At 46.2% G+C, this 18,529-nt stretch overlaps 1 protein-coding gene across 1 annotated transcript in view; it reads right to left on the bottom strand.

Moving 5' to 3' along the window:
• Positions 1-17,510, bottom strand: part of LOC141172942 (transmembrane emp24 domain-containing protein 11-like) — a 60,275-nt gene extending 42,765 nt beyond the window's left edge. The window contains exon 1 of the mRNA XM_073657562.1: positions 17,293-17,510. Within this exon, the coding sequence (XP_073513663.1) occupies positions 17,293-17,425 (133 nt within the window). The 5' untranslated portion in view covers positions 17,426-17,510. The remainder of the gene's footprint in view (positions 1-17,292) is intronic.
• Between the last annotated feature and the right edge of the window lie 1,019 nt (positions 17,511-18,529).

Genomic DNA, 18,529 nt, shown 5'->3' with positions numbered 1-18,529 from the left:
GGGACTTGGTCTATTAGTCCATCTATACTGACCTCCATCAGGTTGCAAATTGAATAAAAAAAATTTCTGCATCTAGCTCTGAAAAAATATTTGGGCTTCTAGCGGTGTGTGGGACTTGGTCTATTAGTCCATCTATACTGACCTCCATCAGGTTGCAAATTAAAAATAATTTTTTTCTGCATCTAGCTCTGAAAAAATATTTGGGCTTCTAGCAGTGTGTGGGACTTGGTCTATTAGTCTATCTATACTGACCTCCATCAGGTTGCAAATTAAAAATAATTTTTTTCTTCATTTAGCTCTGAAAAAATATTTGGGCTTCTAGCAGTGTGTGGGACTTGTTCTATTAGTCCTTCTATACTGACCTCCAGCAGGTTGCAAATTGAATATAATTTTTTTCTGCATCTAGCTCTGAAAAAATATTCGGGCTTCTAGCGGTGTGTGGGACTTGGTCTATTAGTCCATCTATACTGACCTCCATCAGGTTGCAAATTAAAAATAATTTTTTTCTGCATCTAGCTCTGAAAAAATATTTGGGCTTCTAGCAGTGTGTGGGACTTGGTCTATTAGTCTATCTATACTGACCTCCATCAGGTTGCAAATTAAAAATAATTTTTTTCTTCATTTAGCTCTGAAAAAATATTTGGGCTTCTAGCAGTGTGTGGGACTTGTTCTATTAGTCCTTCTATACTGACCTCCAGCAGGTTGCAAATTGAATATAATTTTTTTCTGCATCTAGCTCTGAAAAAATATTTGGGCTTCTAGCGGTGTGTGGGACTTGGTCTATTAGTCCATCTATACTGACCTCCATCAGGTTGCAAATTAAAAATAATTTTTTTCTGCATCTAGCTCTGAAAAAATATTTGGGCTTCTAGCGGTGTGTGGGACTTGGTCTATTAGTCCATCTATACTGACCTCCATCAGGTTGCAAATTAAAAATAATTTTTTTCTGCATCTAGCTCTGAAAAAATATTTGGGCTTCTAGCAGTGTGTGGGACTTGGTCTATTAGTCCATCTATACTGACCTCCATCAGGTTGCAAATTGAATAAAAAAATTTTCTGCATCTAGCTCTGAAAAAATATTTGGGCTTCTAGCGGTGTGTGGGACTTGGTCTATTAGTCCATCTATACTGACCTCCATCAGGTTGCAAATTAAAAATAATTTTTTTCTGCATCTAACCCAGCCAATAGTTTTGGCCTAATACCACAGTTTGGCCACTCAGCTCTGCTCGGTTACCATCCATTGTTTTTTTGTGCAAACAACTCCAGAGTTGTGAATTAGTTAACCACCAAAATGAGTGGAAAAAGGCCTGCTGCTGGTGGAAAGGGGAATAGGCGTGTTGGGAAGGGGAAAAAAGGTTGTGTCCGTGGGGTAGGTGCAGAAGAAAGACCATCTTCCAGCCAAACTAAAATGTCTACTTCTTTTAGCGGACAATGCGATAAGATCCCTTTCTTACGGCCACGCCAATCGCTACAAATTCCAGATGAGGCACAAAAACAGCAGGTGCTTCAACGGATATCAAGTGCTCCTTTAAGTGGGCTCTCCTCCACATGAACTTCAACATCACAAATACTCCAGTCCTCAAAGGTGTCACCCAAATCGCACTTGCTTCCTCACAGCTCCCAAATCTCCAGCTGCCCGTCTGAGTATGAGGTAGAACAGATGGTTGAGTCTGCAGAGCTGTTTACTCATACTATAGCCTGGGAATCAGAGGTCGACTCCAGCGCTTCTGTGAATCCAGACGAGGAAATGATCTGCACTGATGCCCAGAATCTTTATGAGTCGGATCCAGGACCAGACGCAGAAGGTTCTGACCATAATGTAGACCCTCATTCCCAAACTGTAACTCCTGTTGGTGGAGACAATGAGGAAGACGATGATAAGACTCAAATACCTGATTGGAGCGACAACTTTAGTTTTTTGTCAGGGCAGGAACAGGTTGGCTCTGAGGACGACGGGTGTGATAACGCACAGGGTGATGATGATGAGGTCGGAGATCCCACTTACTGTCAACCCACAGTCAGCCAAGAGATGAGGTCAGCAGAGGAGGTGGAGGAAGATGCTAGTGACGACGAGGTCAGGTTGCGCCTTCCTGGACAGAGACGTAGTACTGGAAGCACGTCAACAACTGCATCCTCAAACACAACTCTGCCTCTCACCACAAGTCGTGGTGGCTCTTCAGGTCGCATGGGTGCTAAGCCTTGCATAGCCTGGGCATTTTTTCAGATCGATAAAGATGACCCAACTCGTGTTATCTGTAACATTTGTCAGCAAAAGCTAAGTAGAGGCCAAAAAATACATAGTTTGAGTACTTCATGCATGAACCGGCACATGGACATGAAGCATAAGTTGCAGTGGGAAGCTCAGTGTGCTACAATGCGGTCTAGCCGGCCGGGCCAACCACCGTCTGCCATATCTTGTGCATCCGCGGCCTCTTCATCCTCTGTGACTGGGGGGACAGCAGTCACACCTGTTTTGGGGCGCAGACCTGCCACCTCTTTACCCGCAACAGCCAGCGTGATTGGCAGGTCATCATTTTCTTTGGAGGTGGTAACACCAGCTGGTCTTGAGCGCTGTCCGACATCGATAGCACCACCTTTGGATCAAGGCAACCTAACATGTCCGCCTGCATCTTCCTCACAGACCGGCAGTTTGCCGGGGACACCCTTATCAACCCCGTCTAAGCACAATAGCCAGCCCTCGGTCCCTCAGATGTGGACAAGTAAAAGACCATTTCCTCCTAGCCATGAGAAAGCTAAGAGGTTGAATTTCACCATCTGCAAGCTCTTGGCTACAGAAATGCTGCCTTTCCGCCTGGTGGACACAGAGGATTTTCGAGACCTTATGTCCGTCGCAGTGCCCCAGTACCAGATGCCCAGTCGGCACTACTTCTCAAAGAAAGGTGTGCCTGCGCTCCACCAGCATGTCGCACACAACATCACCGCTTCTTTGAGAAACTCTGTGTGTGACAGGGTGCATTTCACCACAGACACTTGGACGAGTAGGCATGGACAGGGGCGTTACATGTCGCTGACTGGGCACTGGGTAACTATGGTGACAGCAGAACAAGGGGCTGCTGTCCAAGTCTTGCCGTCCCCACGAGTTGTGCGTCAATCCTCTTTATGTCATTTTTCCTCCACTGCTTCTGCCTCCTCAACCTCCTCTCGGTCTTCCACCTGCACCCAAAGCCTGACTGGTCATGCCACAAGCTTTCTAACTGCGCAGAAGGGATCCTGCACACCTCCTTACTATGCTGGCAGTAGGGCTCAACGTCATCAGGCGGTTTTTACATTGAAATGTCTGGGAAATGTGAGTCACACAGCTGAGGAGTTGTGGTCAGCTCTGGAGAACCAATTTCATGAATGGTTGTCTCCACTGGACCTGAAACCAGGGAAGGCCGTGTGCGACAATGCTGCAAACCTGGGTGCGGCCCTTCGCCGGGGCAATGTCACACACGTGCCTTGTATGGCTCACGTGTTGAACCTGGTTGTCCAGCAATTTTTAGCCCACTATCCCAGACTAGATGGCCTTCTGCAGAGGGCACGGTCGCTGTGTGCTCACTTCCGCCGTTCGCATCCCGCAGCTCAGCGACTTACATCTCTACAGAAGTCGTTGGGCCTGCCACTTCACCGGCTAAAATGCGATGTGCCTACCCGGTGGAATTCAACTCTGCACATGTTGCAGCGACTGTGGCAGCACCGACAAGCCCTGGTGCAATACGTTCTGACGTATAGCCTGGGCCAACGAGATTCAGAGGTGGGGCAAATCACGCTGGAGGAGTGGTCTCAGATCAGGGACCTATGCACCCTTCTGCACAGTTTTGAAATGGCGACGAAGATGTTTAGTGCTGACGATGCCATTATCAGCATGACTATTCCGGTGATTTACATGCTGGAGCACATGTTAAACAGAATTCGGAGTCAGGTGGTGGCACAAGAGGAGGTGGAGGAAGTAGAGGAGGAGGAGTTGTATGCGGAAGGGCTAACATCTGCAAGGTCCAGACGGTCGGCAGCACCAGGGCGGCAGGCATGTGAGGGTGGGGGAGATGATTTTACCAGGGCGCATGGTAGCAGCCAAACTAGTGAGGAAGGTGCAGGAGCCCAGGAAGAAGTGGAGGACGAACTGATGGAAGACTCATCAGATGAGGGAGACCTTGATCACATTTCTGTTGTGCGAGGTTGGGGGGAGAGGACAGAGGAAGGAAGCATGATTGTTACCTCGCCACCAACACAACAGGGACTTGGTGCTCCTGGATGCGCAACACACATGAGTGCCTTCTTGCTGCACTACCTGCAACATGACCCTCGAATTGTGAGAATTAGAAATAATCCTGACTACTGGGTTGCCACACTGTTAGATCCCCGGTACAAAAGTAAATTTGCAGAAATTATTCCTGCCATAGAAAGGGATGCACGCATGCAGGAGTATCAGCAAAGACTGTTGCAGAATCTTACATGTGCTTTTCCACAAAATACCAGTGGTGCACGTAGTGAATCTCACAGTTCCAACTTGCCAACCGTGGGACCGTCAAGTGTTCAGCACTCAAACCGTAACAGAACCACAGTATCTGCTGGTAACATCAATTTTGCGGAATCATTTCACCACTTTTTTAGCCCATCCTTTGCAAGGCCACAGGAGACAAGAAGTCTGACACATAGTCAACGCCTAGAGACGATGGTACAGGAGTATCTCCAAGTAAACATTGAAGCCACGACTGTGTCACTGGACCCTTGCTCTTTTTGGGCTTCCAATCTGGATAAATGGCCGGAGCTAGCCACTTACGCCTTGGAGATCTTGTCATGCCCCGCAGCCAGCGTTCTGTCTGAACGTGTGTTCAGCGCTGCTGGTGGTGTGCTGACAGATAAGCGCACGCGGCTCTCCACTGATAATGTAGACAGACTCACGTTCATAAAGATGAACAAATCATGGATCCGAAATGACTTTTCTACCCCTGTGTCATCCTGGGGAGAGTAAAAGCTTGATGATTGGTTAAAATCACCCTACCAACCGTTTTAAGCTTTCAAATTGCTAATCATGTTTATCTGTATCTTGACTGGAAAATAATTTGGGCTTTGTAGCAGTGTGCAGCACTGATCCTATTAGGCCATCTATAATAAGCTTCACCAGATTTAAAATTAAAAATAATTTTTAGCTGCATCTAGCCCGGAAAATAATTTTGGGGCTCCGAGATGCGCAAGACACATAAGTGCCTTCTTGCTGCACTACCTGCAGCATGACCCTCATATTGTCAGAATTCGAAGTAATCATGACTACTGGGTTGCCACACTCTTAGATCCCCCAAACTTTTCGATCAACCTTTTCATTTTAATAAAGACCAAAAAAATGGTCATTTTTGAAATTATAAGCATTAGCAGGTTGTTAGAAACTGAAATCAAACAGTTTTCAACTCAAAACTTTATTCTAGGTGATGTTACATTTTCACATAGGACCCCTTGTTCGAAAGGAGCTTCTGAACTCTCTCGTCCATTGAATTTGTCAGGTTTTGGATGGTTTCTGCTTCAATTGTTTTGCATGAGGACAGAATACCCTCCCAGAGCTGTTGCTTAGATGTGAACTGCCTCCCGCCATCATAGACACTCCTTTTAATGATGCTCCAAAGGTTCTGAATGAGGTAGAGGTCAGGGGAGCATGGGGGTCACACCATAAGTTTGTCCCCTTTTATGCCCATATCAGCCAGAGATGCAGATGTTTTATGTGCAGCATGAGATGGTGCATTATCATGCAGAAAAATGATCTTGCTGTGAAATACACGGTTCTTCTTCTTGAACCATGGCAGGAAGTGCTGTTTGAGAAAATCCACATACATTATGGAGTTCATCTTTAGCGCCTTCAGGGATCCTAAAGGGGCCGACAATCTCTCTCCCCATGATTCCAGCCCAAAACATTACTCCACCTCCTCCTTGTTGGCGCTGTAGCCGTGTTTGCGTGGGGTGTCCATCAACCAGCCATCCTCCACTCCATTCATCTGGACCATCGAGCGCTGCACGGCACTCATCCGTGAACAAAACAGTTTTGAAATCAGTCTTCATGTAATGTTTGGCCCACTGGAGCCGTTTCTGCTTGTGTGAAGTGGATAGAGGAGGTCGACAGGATGGCGTATGCACAGCTGCAAACCTCTGAAGGACCCTGCATCTTGTTGTTCGGGGGACGTTGGAGGCACAAGCAGCTTCAAGAACTTGTCTGCTGCTATGACAAGGCTTTTTTGCCGCTGCTCTTTCAACCTGACGTAATTGCCTGTAGGAAAGAGTCCTCAATTTGCCCTTATCAGCACGCACACGTGTGTACTGTGAATCAGCTACATACTTCTTGATTGCCAAGACACTTCATCCTGATCATCGCACAATGTTGATTGTAGTCATGCCTTGACCTAAACACTCCACAATTTGTTGCTTCTCAGCAGCCGACACATCCTTTTTCTTTCCCATTTTGGCAGAAAATGTAGGCTGCTTAATAATGTGAGAGAGCCTTCTTAAGTAGTCTTGCCTTTCATTGGACACACCTGCCAAACTAATTAGCACAGGTGTCTGCAATTGCTTACAGTGATATAAAGAGCCCTGACACACATCACCATCAATGAGTTTAACTGACAAACAAACAAATTCTTCCCTTATCACTCCTAAACACTTTTTGCATAATAATTTGGAACGCGGTGTACATGTGCTTTTCCACAAAACACCAGCGGTTCACGTAGTGAATCTTACAGTTCTAACTTGCCAACCGTGGTCTGTATGGAATTGTTCAATAAAGGGCCCAAAATTAAGATAACATAGATGGGAGAGGTCTCTATGAATAGGAATTCCTAAGTATTTGATACCCTGTGAGGGCCAGGCAAAGGGAAAGTTGGACTGGATGGAATCCTATATGGATTTAGGGAGGGAGACATCGAGGGCCTCAGACTTCGCTGCATTGATTTTAAAATTTTACCATGTAACAAAGTGATCTATTTCAGCCATAACAGCAGGGATGGATATATGTGATTGAGTGATATATACTAGGACATCATCAGCAAATAGAGAGCACTTGTACTCGGTGCCTCCCACCTCAATCCACCTAATATTGGGGTTATGGCGAATTGATGAGAGCAGGTGCTCCGTCACTAGGATGTATAAGAGAGGGGACAGAGGACATCCCTGCCTTGTCCCATTGGTGATTGTGAAAGGTGATGAAAATGTTCTGACGCACCCCCTGGGCCTTGGGACACCCGGAGCCGGACCCTTTTTGGTGGATGCTGGTGGTTGTAGTCTTCGTGGCGGCGATCCGGTTCCGTGGCTCAGGGCGGTCAAACCAGTGGCGGAACTATTTATGTGGTTTTGATGTTTAAATGTCCGACTACGCCACCCGTGGATTGCGGTCAGAGTGAACCGCCGCTACAGGGCAGACCGCTAAGGCTGGTGTTGTGGGTGCAGCAGAGCGTAGCATAACTCCCCACGGGAGGAGTATAGCCTCAGGGCAGTGTATGCGGAGGATGGGGGTGATGGTGCAGGGCAGCAGCAGTAACGACACGGAGTCAGTGATGCAGTTCAGGGCCTTTACTCACAGTTCTTATTATCCAGACCACGTCTGCAGGTAACGGCTGCCCACGTCGTACTGTGCTCACCAGGTGAGGGGCTCAGACAACTCCCAGATAACTTTGGAGCGCTTCACAGGACCCCCTTTGTGTGTCCTTTGTCTGGCCTTTCTTACCAACACTTCTGTCCGGCTGCCTCGGGCCTCCTCTTGGTAAACTTGGCGCCAGTTTCCCTGACCCTATGTGGTGCCTTCCTAGCGGGTGGAGCAAGGGGCTGCGCCACATAAAATGTCAGAGCCTCCGGTTTCTAGCTGAGGGTCGTTTCCTGCCTCCACTAGTTCGGGGACCGGTCTCCCCCTTTGGCCTGACCCCTCCACGCAGGTGGATTCGGGCGTGCGGTGGCGACTCGCCCGTCCGCACCCCTGGGATCCCTTCATTCCTCGTTCCTGGAGCCTTCTCCGCTCCTCTTCCTTCCTTCTCCCTCTTGCAGGCCTGGGCCTCTGTTACTAGGCCCGCCTCCGGAGCAGAGCTCATGCAGAGCCCCTGCTCCCTGCCACTTCTGCTCAGACTTCTCTGCACTGAACTAAGATGGTGCCCACCTTTTATACTCCCTTCTCAATGCACCCAGGAACTGCTTCCTCCCTGCTCCTGCACTGCAGGGTTCCCCTTCCTCAGTGTTCCCTCCCCCCACTCCAGCCAGGGACAGGGACTGTCGTGCCCATCTCAGGGGCATATTGGTCGCCCTGCCCCACGGCAATGTGGTGTAATGCATGCAGGTGTCGGGTCCTGATCCACACTCCATCCTTATCTGAGAGTGAGATATCACACCTCTGGGTGAGGTGCAATACGTCTGTAGCAACCGAGCCCTCGGTGCTACAGTTCCATGTATCTTCAGCCTAGGTGACGTATTGTGATACAGGGCCGTGATTTTGGCTATAAAAGGGTCCCCTAGACCCCTACCCCAAGCTTTTTAAGAGAATCATATATGGCGTGCCAGGAGACTCTATGGAATGCTTTCTCAGCATCCAACGAGAGTATCTACTTACAAATTTTTAACTGCATCTAGCCCAGGAAATACTTTGTGCCTAGTAGCAGTGTCTGCTAGTCAGCGGATTATCCCGGCTGTTAAGCAAGCTACACCACCTGTAGTTTGGACACTTAATTTTTTCAAAGGAAATGCTTCGGGACCACGGGATACTTAGTGAAGAGCATCAGGAGGCACCCCAAGGCATAGGGGCTGGGACTGGCACTAGGATGCCTTGCGGTGGACAGCCGAGCTCGATCCTTATAAAAGCTTTTTAACTGCAGCAGCTTTAGTGGACGCTACTGGAGCTGGAATTACGCGGCTGCTGGCATGAGACTTGCCCTCCAATAGATCCTTGTAAATGGATTTAAAGTGTATTCATTCAAATTAGAGGGACAATTTAAATGAAAAAGCTTAGAGCTGCCTCCACCACAGGGGGGCTCTCTCGACCCACCAGCGGACAGGCACCAGTATTGGGAGAGGGGGGCTGGCCGTCAGGGTTCACCGCGGCTCTGGCACAAACCCGGCGACACGGAGGTGGCACGGGCAGGAGCGGACTGGCCGTCTCGGCTTCTCACTTTTTGGATTTTAGAAGGGCATGACATGCCTATATCTGTGTCTCCCCCTCCTTTTACTCCTCCACCTCTTTTCTTTTCGCATGACTATATGTACTTGTCACTTTTCCATGTGTTAGTTGTGTCTTCTGAGCAGTTTGTCAGCTTTTGGACACCTTTGAAGGTGTTTTCTATGTGTTTCTATGTGTTTTTGTTTGCCTGCCATTGGTTTTAACGGTGTTCGAAGGTGTTCGACGAACAGTTCGACGAACAGTTCGGCGAACACACGGGTGTTCGACGAACCGAACCGAACTCGAACACTACGGGGGTGGCTCAACACTATTGAAGACCCGGCTGGGTCAGCCTGTAAAAGCCAAGAGTTTCCTCCCCGGATGGAGCTCCACTGTTAAATTGTCACAATCACAGAAACTGTATATACTGTAGTTACCCAGTAAGGTACAGAAAGTTTGTGTTTATTTAGTTACCCGGTAAGGGTATAGAGACATTTGGTTTATGGACGGTGAATAACCGAAAAACTTTCCGCTGTAAATAGTTGCCCTTCTTAAAGTGCCCCTTATTGGTTTTATGTAACAACGAATGACCTCAGAACAAAAACCCGTTTGGCGTGGCCGAAGATGTGGTCCAACACCTGGATCACCTATGCCCTGCAGCCACGCCCAGGGCCTACGTTGAGGGTTTTCGGACGGGGCCCTCGTGCTCATGTTTGCTAGTTTGCACCTTGATAAAGAAAATGGACACCCGTTGCAGATCGTGCTGTAACCTGTTGACAAATGTTTTATATGAAAAATGTTTTATGTGAAGAAATATTTTATAAGTGTAAAGAAAGATGTTCTTTAAAAAGTCTCATAATGTTTTGATAAAAACGTAACCAGTAAAGTTCAAGAAAAAGTGCCTCCCATAAAGGGAAGAAAAGATGTTATGTTTATGATCTTCTATGTGATGCATCTAAAAATTTGCATGTCTGTAACATACCCTGTTTTTACTCTGTTCCAGCCCGCGGACGTGCTGTGTTTTACCAGGGGGGTATGTGGCGCCCCTGAGGGTTCGGTCACCACAGAGGTACTGCATCTCATCCAGAGGTGTGGTATCTCACTCTCAGGTAAGGAAGGAGTACAGCTCGGGACCGTAACTCCTGCATCCAACACATACCCGCAGTGGGGGTAGGGCGAGATTGCTCCTAAGGGAGAGCACAGTCCCGGGTCCCTAGCTGTTGGGAGGAGCTATGTAGTGGGTGTGGGTGGGTAAGTAGCTTAGGGGAGCACATGAGAGGAAGGTATATATAGAGAAGCCATCTTGTTTGGTGAGGAAAGAGTTCAGATCAGTCTACAGTGAGAGGAGTTGGGAGCAGGAGCTCTGTAGGAGCTCTGCTCAGGAGGAGGGCTTGAGTAGAGTCCCAGGACTGAAGGAGAAAGAGAGGAGCAGGAAGGGCTCCAGGAACGAGGAAGGGACCCCAGGGGTACAGGCAGTGCTGGAGGCCACCCATACACCCGAATCTACCAGGAGGTGGAGGGGTCAGGCCATACAAAGGGGACCGGTCCCTCAACTAGCAGAGCACTTTTATCTCTCAACTAGAAATTGGAGGCTGCAGTATTTCAAGTCCTGCAGCCAACAGTCCATATCAGTCTCACCAAGAAGGTAACTATAGAGGACCCAGGGGACCGAACAGATGTCACCTGACAAGGCCCGCAGGTACCGGATTGGGACACTTGGTATGAGGTGCAGGGAAACGGCCAGAGAAAGAACACACAGAAGGGGATCCCGCTAAGTACTCTGGAGATATCTGGGGGTGGACTGAACCCCTCCCTGAGTAAGCGCAGCACGACGAGGGAAGTTACATTGGTACCTGTAACTTGGACTGCAATAACCGTGAGTAAAGACCCTTAGGACTGCACTTCACCGTCTCTGTGATTATTATCTGCGCCATCACTCCAGCACTAAAACTCCCAGCATCACCTATAACATCTACACTGCTCTGGAGCTAAGCTCTACCTGTGGAGAGCCACACCGGCTTTGTTGCACTAACATCAGCTCCAGAGGACCTGCTCCGCAGCGGCGGCTCCCTTTTGCCGCATACCACACGTGGCGTCACGAACTTTGTACATAAATCCCCTATAAAAACCCCCTTTTGAATGACCGCCCTGGGCCACAGACCGGGTCATCGCCACTGTGACATCTCCCCTAGCAACGACCAGCCCGGCACTGAGTACCCCACGGCCCAGGGGGCGCGTCACAAGCCTTGGAGATTCCAAGATTTGTGGAGCAGCCCCTTCCCCGCCTGCCCCCACAGCTACCAGAGTCACCCAGTCAGTGAGATGTAACGCCCTTGGCCATGCTTACTCATCCAGGTGTCTGTGGTAAAATGCACCCTGGCACACGTAGATTTAGACAAGGAACGGGTGATGTTGTCTGCGACATGGTGGTGTAGCGCAGGTACAGCTTTCTTAGAGAAGTAATGATCAACTGGTACTGGGGGACTGCGACGGCCATCAGTTTTCGGAAACCGTCTGTATCTACCAGGCAGAAAGGCAGCATTTCCGTTGCCAACAGATTGGAGATGGTGGAGTTTAACCTCTTAACTTTGTCATGCGTAGGATGAAACAATCTTTTACATGACCACAACTGTGGGACCGAGGGCTGGCTAAGGTGCTGAGAGAGGGCAGAGTATGGTGAACCAGAAAAACTGGTGGAGCGTGTGTGAGGTGCAGATGTTACGGTGGATTGAGAAACATGCGGTGTGCTTGGTGAAACAAACACAGCAGGCGTGTCCGCTTCCGTTACAACTGACGGGCTGTCACTCAGCCTGACTGGTGTGGGTAAAGAACTGTACTTTCTGCGATGGGAGACCTGCGTGACAATACTTGGCATAGTAACAGAGGAGGAGGAAGAAGCAGTGGATGCATTTGATGGGGCAGCAGATGGTTGTTGAGGTCCTCTGGTCTGCATTTCAGAGCAGTAAGATTCCCAGCATAAAGAATGTTGTTTGAGCATGTGAACGTTCATGCATGTAGTAGTCAAATTATTGCAGTTTTTCCCTCTACTGAGTTTTTTATCGCAAAGTTTGCAGGTAACATGAGTTGGCTCATACTTTGCAGTGACAAAAAAGGCCCATGCTAGGCAACCCTTGCTGCCCCTGCGAGCCCATGACCGCTGCTGGCCACAGCCAAGGTTGTGGCTAAGCATGCAGTGCTCCTCGTGCTTGCATCTCTCCATGTCTATGCCATAGGGCGAAATGTAAACTCCTCGTCTTCCTCCTCCACCTCCTCAGATGAGCAGCTCGGCTGTGTGAATCTGGGTTCACACGAAGTAGGATCTTCAACCTCGTCATCATCAAATGTGTTATCCCATTCCTCGCCCTCAGAGTGACCCCTCTTCTCTTGTTGCCCTGACTGCACAGAACAGTCCGCATGAGCCTCAGGTATCTGAGTCTCATCGGGATCACCTCCCTCCCCTGCGGTTAACGTCTGGTGACGAGGGTCAGGAACCTGCTCGGACCCTACTTCGTCCTGCCCTGAATCCAGACTAAAAAAATTTTGGGCATCGGTGCAGATGCTTTCCTCCCTTGACTCTGTGACTGTTTGGAGTACACTTCTGATGCCCATAGTGTAGAATGGGTGAAGCGTTCTACAGACTCACCCATCTGTGGTTCGCTACAGTCAGTTGGGCAGTTGGCCAGTTGTGACGTGGGGGGAAGCATGGGTAATTGGGGTGCCACCTCTGTGGACTGTACTGCGTGTGATGTTGAGGTGGAGGAAGAAGAGGAGAGGCCACTGGAAGCACCTGGTGCCATCCACTGGAGCACCTGCTCTTTTTGGGCCTTATCAACAAGGCGTATCGCTGAGCGGCTGCCAAAGGAAGGGAGTGCAGTAGGCCGTCCACTAACATAAGTTGTCAGTTATCTTTGGATAGGACCTGTTTGGGTTGGTTCACTAGTGCTTTCACTAACATTACCACGTACCCCACGTACACCTTGAACACCAAGCCTATTCCCCCTTCCACCACGCCCTCTCTTTTTCCCACTCATGTTGGTCAGATACAGTGGTAGGAGCACGCAATTAACTAAAGAAAAACATGTTTTTTTCCTGTGCAATAGCTCAGCACACACGTAAATTTCAGCGACACTAAATGACAAGGTAAGATATGGCCTGCCATATAACGTTACTAACAGACAAAAGAAATTTGTTAGTGTGCATGAGGCCGATAAAACCTACGAGATATTCGCCAAACAATTTCAAACTGAGATGTCCCCTGCTGTATTACTTTAGGAACAGAAGAAATTTTTTTTTGAATGTGAATGAGGCCAGTATGACATAGAATACTGTATATGCTCCAAAATATTTCAAACTCAGATCTAGCCAGCTGTATCACTTTACTCAGAGCAAAAAATATTTTTGGGTTACTCTGCATAAGCTCTGCGTCCAGCTGACTTTGACCGCCACTGACGTAGTAGCTGGCTTATAGCACTGTATGACTTTTGGCACAGGAAAAAAATATTTTTTGGACTGGGTGTAGCAAGAGAAAAAATTTATTTTTTTACTCTGAAACCACCTGAAGTTCAACTCCACTAAAATAGTATCTGACACTAAAAAAAACTTTAGTGCACACAGCTTTCAATATCACAATAGCAACAGAAAAAAACAACAGATTTTGTGCTCTGCAATAAGAAGCTCTGCAGACTGTGCAGAGCACAATTTCAACCCCACTAAATGAAAAGGTGCACTGCGCTTGCTTGATCACATTAGCAAGTGCAAAAAAAGATTCAAGGTATTCTGATACATGGAGCTCTATACCAGCGGTGCACAGCACTATTGTATGGCATGGGCCCTCTGTTTTTGTCAGAATCTCAGTACTTGCAGAAGAACACCAAAAATGTGCTGCACCAGCGGTTGCAGATGTACACAGGCCAGGAATTATCTACACTATCTGACTACCACACTGTTATGTAACCAATAACCTTTTCACACTGCTCTGTGTTCAATAGTGGTGTTCTGCTGTCCCGTATTAATTGGGACAGGAAGGTCGAGCGACAAGATGTGGATGTTTGTTGTGGGCCAATTTCAGCTTGCCCACGGTCTCAGCCTCTGCATGCACCATCACCATCACGTCCACTTCCCCGTCCCTTGCCACGCACCTTGCCCATTTTTAATGGAGGACAATATTTTCCACATTGATGAGAAATGGCTGATTTTGGAACACTCTTATAGGTGTTATGTCTGACAGAGAACCACGGTTTTAAATAGCAGGCCTGTAATTTGCTAAAACTATCCTTCACAGACACCTAGTGTGAATAGCTTGACCAACACACTGCAACGGAATGAAAATGGAAGAAATGGCTGATTTTGGAATACTCTGATAGGTGTTATGTCTGACAGAGAACCACGGTTTTAAATAGCAGACCTGTAATTTGCTAATACTATCCTTCACAGACACCTAGTGTGAATAGCTTGACCAACACACTGCAACGGAATGAAAATGGAAGAAATGGCTGATTTTGGAATACTCTGATAGGTGTTATGTCTGACAGAGAACCACGGTTTTAAATAGCAGACCTGTAATTTGCTAATACTATTCTTCACAGACACCTAGTGTGAATAGCTTGACCGACACACTGCAACGGAATGAAAATGGAAGAAATGGCTGATTTTGGAATACTCTTATAGGTGTTATGTCTGACAGAGAACCACAGTTTTAAATAGCAGGCCTGTAATTTGCTAATACTATTCTTCACAGACACCTAGTGTGAATAGCTTGACCAACACACTACAACAGAATGGAATAGGAGGCAATATTTTCCACGTCCAGTTTAAATTTCTGGATTTTTATCGCTGAAATATGGAACAGATCTGGCTGTATTCTGCAGTGAGAACAAGCAAATGGAGCAGAAAAATGGTGTTCTCTGGATTGCTTTTTAAGCAAATAACCAGGAATAAGATCAAAAATTTTTTTCCCTGGCCCCTGATATCTGGGGCTATGTCTGCAATTATCTGTAAGAACAGCAGCAGCAGACAGGATGTTCAATTGACCCTCTTGCACTATATGCACTGCAGTCTGCCACATACACTGCCTGCCTTCCTAATTCCTGCTATCACCACTGAATATATGCAGCTGGATTAGTCCTCAGAAGGACTGTTAGTTCAGATGGATGTATATATATGTTGTGGAATACCTATACTAACAGGACGTTCAATGGACCCTCTTGTGCTGTATCATGCACTGCAGTCTGCCACATACACTGCCTGCCTGCCTAACTCCTGCTATCACCACTGAATATGTGCAGATGGATTAGTCCTTAGAAGGACTGTTAGTTCGGATGGATATATATAGATGTTGTGGTATACCTACACTAACTATGAAAAAGCAATTCTCTCCCTGACTCAGCAGCACCTCTCACTACTCTGCCTGATTCTGGGGTAGACTGTGACGAGCATGGCGGCAGGTCTGATATACACCTGATGACGCCGTGCGGCCATCCAATCACTGTAATGCCACAACTAACATGGCTACGGCATGACAGTGCATGGCAGGCAATCCCTGCATGTTCATTGGCTCTCTAAAGAGCGCCAAATATGCAGGGAGGGGACCTGAGCATCCGCCCCAGCAACCCGGAAATACTCACCGAGCTTGTCGAGCACAGTGATTCTCGGGCGAGTATTGAGCAGTGGCGAGCAAGTTCGCTTGTCACTATCAATGATCCATAAAGTTTTTTATGTCCTTTTGGACTAAAAAGAATATGTACAAAAATTACCAAAAAAAAAACAATAAAATATAGAAAAAAAAGAACAAGGTCCATGCCACCGCAAATCAATCCCTCAGCAACCGTGCAATTCAAAATTATACATGTTACATATTAAAATGATTGTACCCATAATAATAAAAAAAAGATTTTAAAAAATTCTGTAAAAAAAAGAGGTTAAAAAAATAAACAGCAGCTTTATATGTCACGAAAAAAAAGCCACAGAAGATTATATTGGTCATCCAAAAAAGAAAAAAAGTTAATGTTTTTAAATTCATTAATGCATTTGCATCTTTTTTTTTTGTATTTTGGCATTTTTCACCGTATTTTACCAATGGAGTGGTGCCACTAATCTAAGTTCCCTGCTCCTGGTATTATACTTGCCAGTCACCGTCTTCTGTTCTTGGTGCCACCGGTCGGTCTCCAGCAGATGTGACCTTTCGGATCGCTCCAGTGTTTGCAGAGTGATCCAGAAGGCACAACTCAATGTAAATCTATGAGAGCCAGAACGAGTTGAGAAAATGTGGCTCTCATAGACTTACATTGAGAGCTTGTGACCGTTACCACTGACTTCCGCTCAGTAAGACGTTGCTGTCACAAGATGACGGCATGGAGCCAGAGCTGAAGATAGCGGCTGGTAAGTATAATACTAGGGTCAGGGAACTTACGTTAGTGGCATCACTTCAACACTGAAATAAAAAAATCCACTGGAGTGGTGCTTGAATTTGCACCATTTATAAAGTCTTTTTTATATGCGCTCGCCTGTTTTTTATGTCTGTTATTGTGAGTAGGGTTTGGAGTTTCCAGATGGTTTCAGCTAAATCTTCAACTGCAACTTTTTAGAAAGTTGCTAATTTTTTGCACAATTGTATTTCTGCCCCCTCCCCACCCCAGATTGATTGTATGTAATTTTTCTGTGCAAACTTTCCAGCAGTTTATCAGAATAATTGATTTTTTAAGCAAAAAAGGTTAAAGTGACTTTAAAAAAAAGCCCTCAGAAATTATTGATTGGAATCTATATGTGCAAAAAAGTGTCTGGTCATTTAGATCAGAGAAGGCAAAATTAAGAGCCAGATACACCACCCAACTAAACCTACTAGTTGTACTTTCTAGGTCTTGCTCAGGGGTTAAGCTGGACCTTTGGACAACTGAAGCATTTTTTCTCTATCATGTTGACGATCATGGAGTATGGTTACCCAGATCATCATGGATCGTTAAGCCCAATAGACCTGATATTTGCCCAGGTTTTGCTTAGTGCTGACACCAGCCTTGCCACTTTTGTAAAATTTGAGCAAAAAAGTTAAATTTTTCTAAACTTATACATCCAATCACATAGTATAATAAATAATATATAAACATAATAATATCAAGTATACATATCATACAGATGTAATATAAAGAATAATTATCACATGATAATGAGGAATATCACCCTACCTGTGACCAACATATCGGACGGGAGGTCTTCTATGACACATTTCTCCTCTCTTTCAAAAGAATGATAGTACATCGAATGTACCACCGACCATGAGCAGAAAATTACTACTAGTCGCATCGCCATGAGGTCCATGTTTCCCAAAAATATGAATGTAATGAGAGGACACGTGGTGGTAATGGTGGTAGGTGAGGTCGTTTTCTACCATGAATAGCACTCAGGTATTGATTCTCATGGGAAAATCCATCTGCTTCTTATACAGGTTAATGATTGATCTCATTCCACAAAAAGAAGGAGAAGGATGGAGACTGAAGTCATGTTCTGGGGATTGTACTGATAATATTTTTATGTAGAACTATCTATAATAATGGGATTACCATGGATTAACCAGGATTTAATCAAAACAATGGCTCAACATGTCAAGGAAATTAAATAACTTTCTTCTGCGTTTTAAATTCTTGTATCTAATTACCATATATTGAGAACTTTCTTGTGTTTTTAATTTACATATTAAAAATTTATGGAGTAAACACTTCATAAATCAACTTCTTTACTGATAAATAGATACCTAAACCTAAAGGTTTGGCAATAAGATGGATGCTGTACAAGAAGGTGGCCATACATCATGGGATGGAAAATCTCCTTTTTTCCTCCCTTTTATATGGACACCAGACCCTCACACCTTTTTTAAAATTGTTGGAACATCCCATTCCAAAATTATGAGCTGGACTTCTATACAAAGCTCTGATCATCCCCAATCTTTTCTCAAGATTTATGCTCATTTTAAATGGATGAGATCATCTGACTCAGACTCAGCTTTCAAATTCATCCCAAAGGCGTTGGAGTGGAGGTCAACCACTCAAGTTCTTCCTCACCAAACTTGTCCAACCATGTCTTTATGAAGCTTACTCTGTGGGAAAGAATAGGGACTTGTGGTATCACCCACCTCAAAGCTTGGAGGTTATGTCCTGGCAAGTTACTATTTCTCCCTGCTATGAGCATTGGGCGGGGCTGCTCTCTATTTAAACTCCTGAGTCTCAGTCTCCCACTGCCAATTATAAGTCCTTTTATATCAGATCCATATGTCTGTGCTAAGATCTGGTAGTTCTGATCTTGGACCATTTACTGACTATTCTTCTGACTTGCCATTTTGTCCTTTCTCTGTACCTCTTGGTTTTGACCCATTCCTGCCAGCCAGCTCCAACAGCCAGCAACTACTCTGAGAACTCAATCTAGGGT

The sequence above is a fragment of the Phyllobates terribilis genome, unplaced genomic scaffold (genome assembly GCF_046119375.1).
Source record: "Phyllobates terribilis strain yellow unplaced genomic scaffold, ASM4611937v1 Scaffold_1__5_contigs__length_1240528914, whole genome shotgun sequence".
Taxonomy (NCBI): domain Eukaryota; kingdom Metazoa; phylum Chordata; class Amphibia; order Anura; family Dendrobatidae; genus Phyllobates; species Phyllobates terribilis.
Note: the sequence above shows the minus strand (reverse complement) of the source record. Positions and strands in the feature narration are given on the sequence as shown.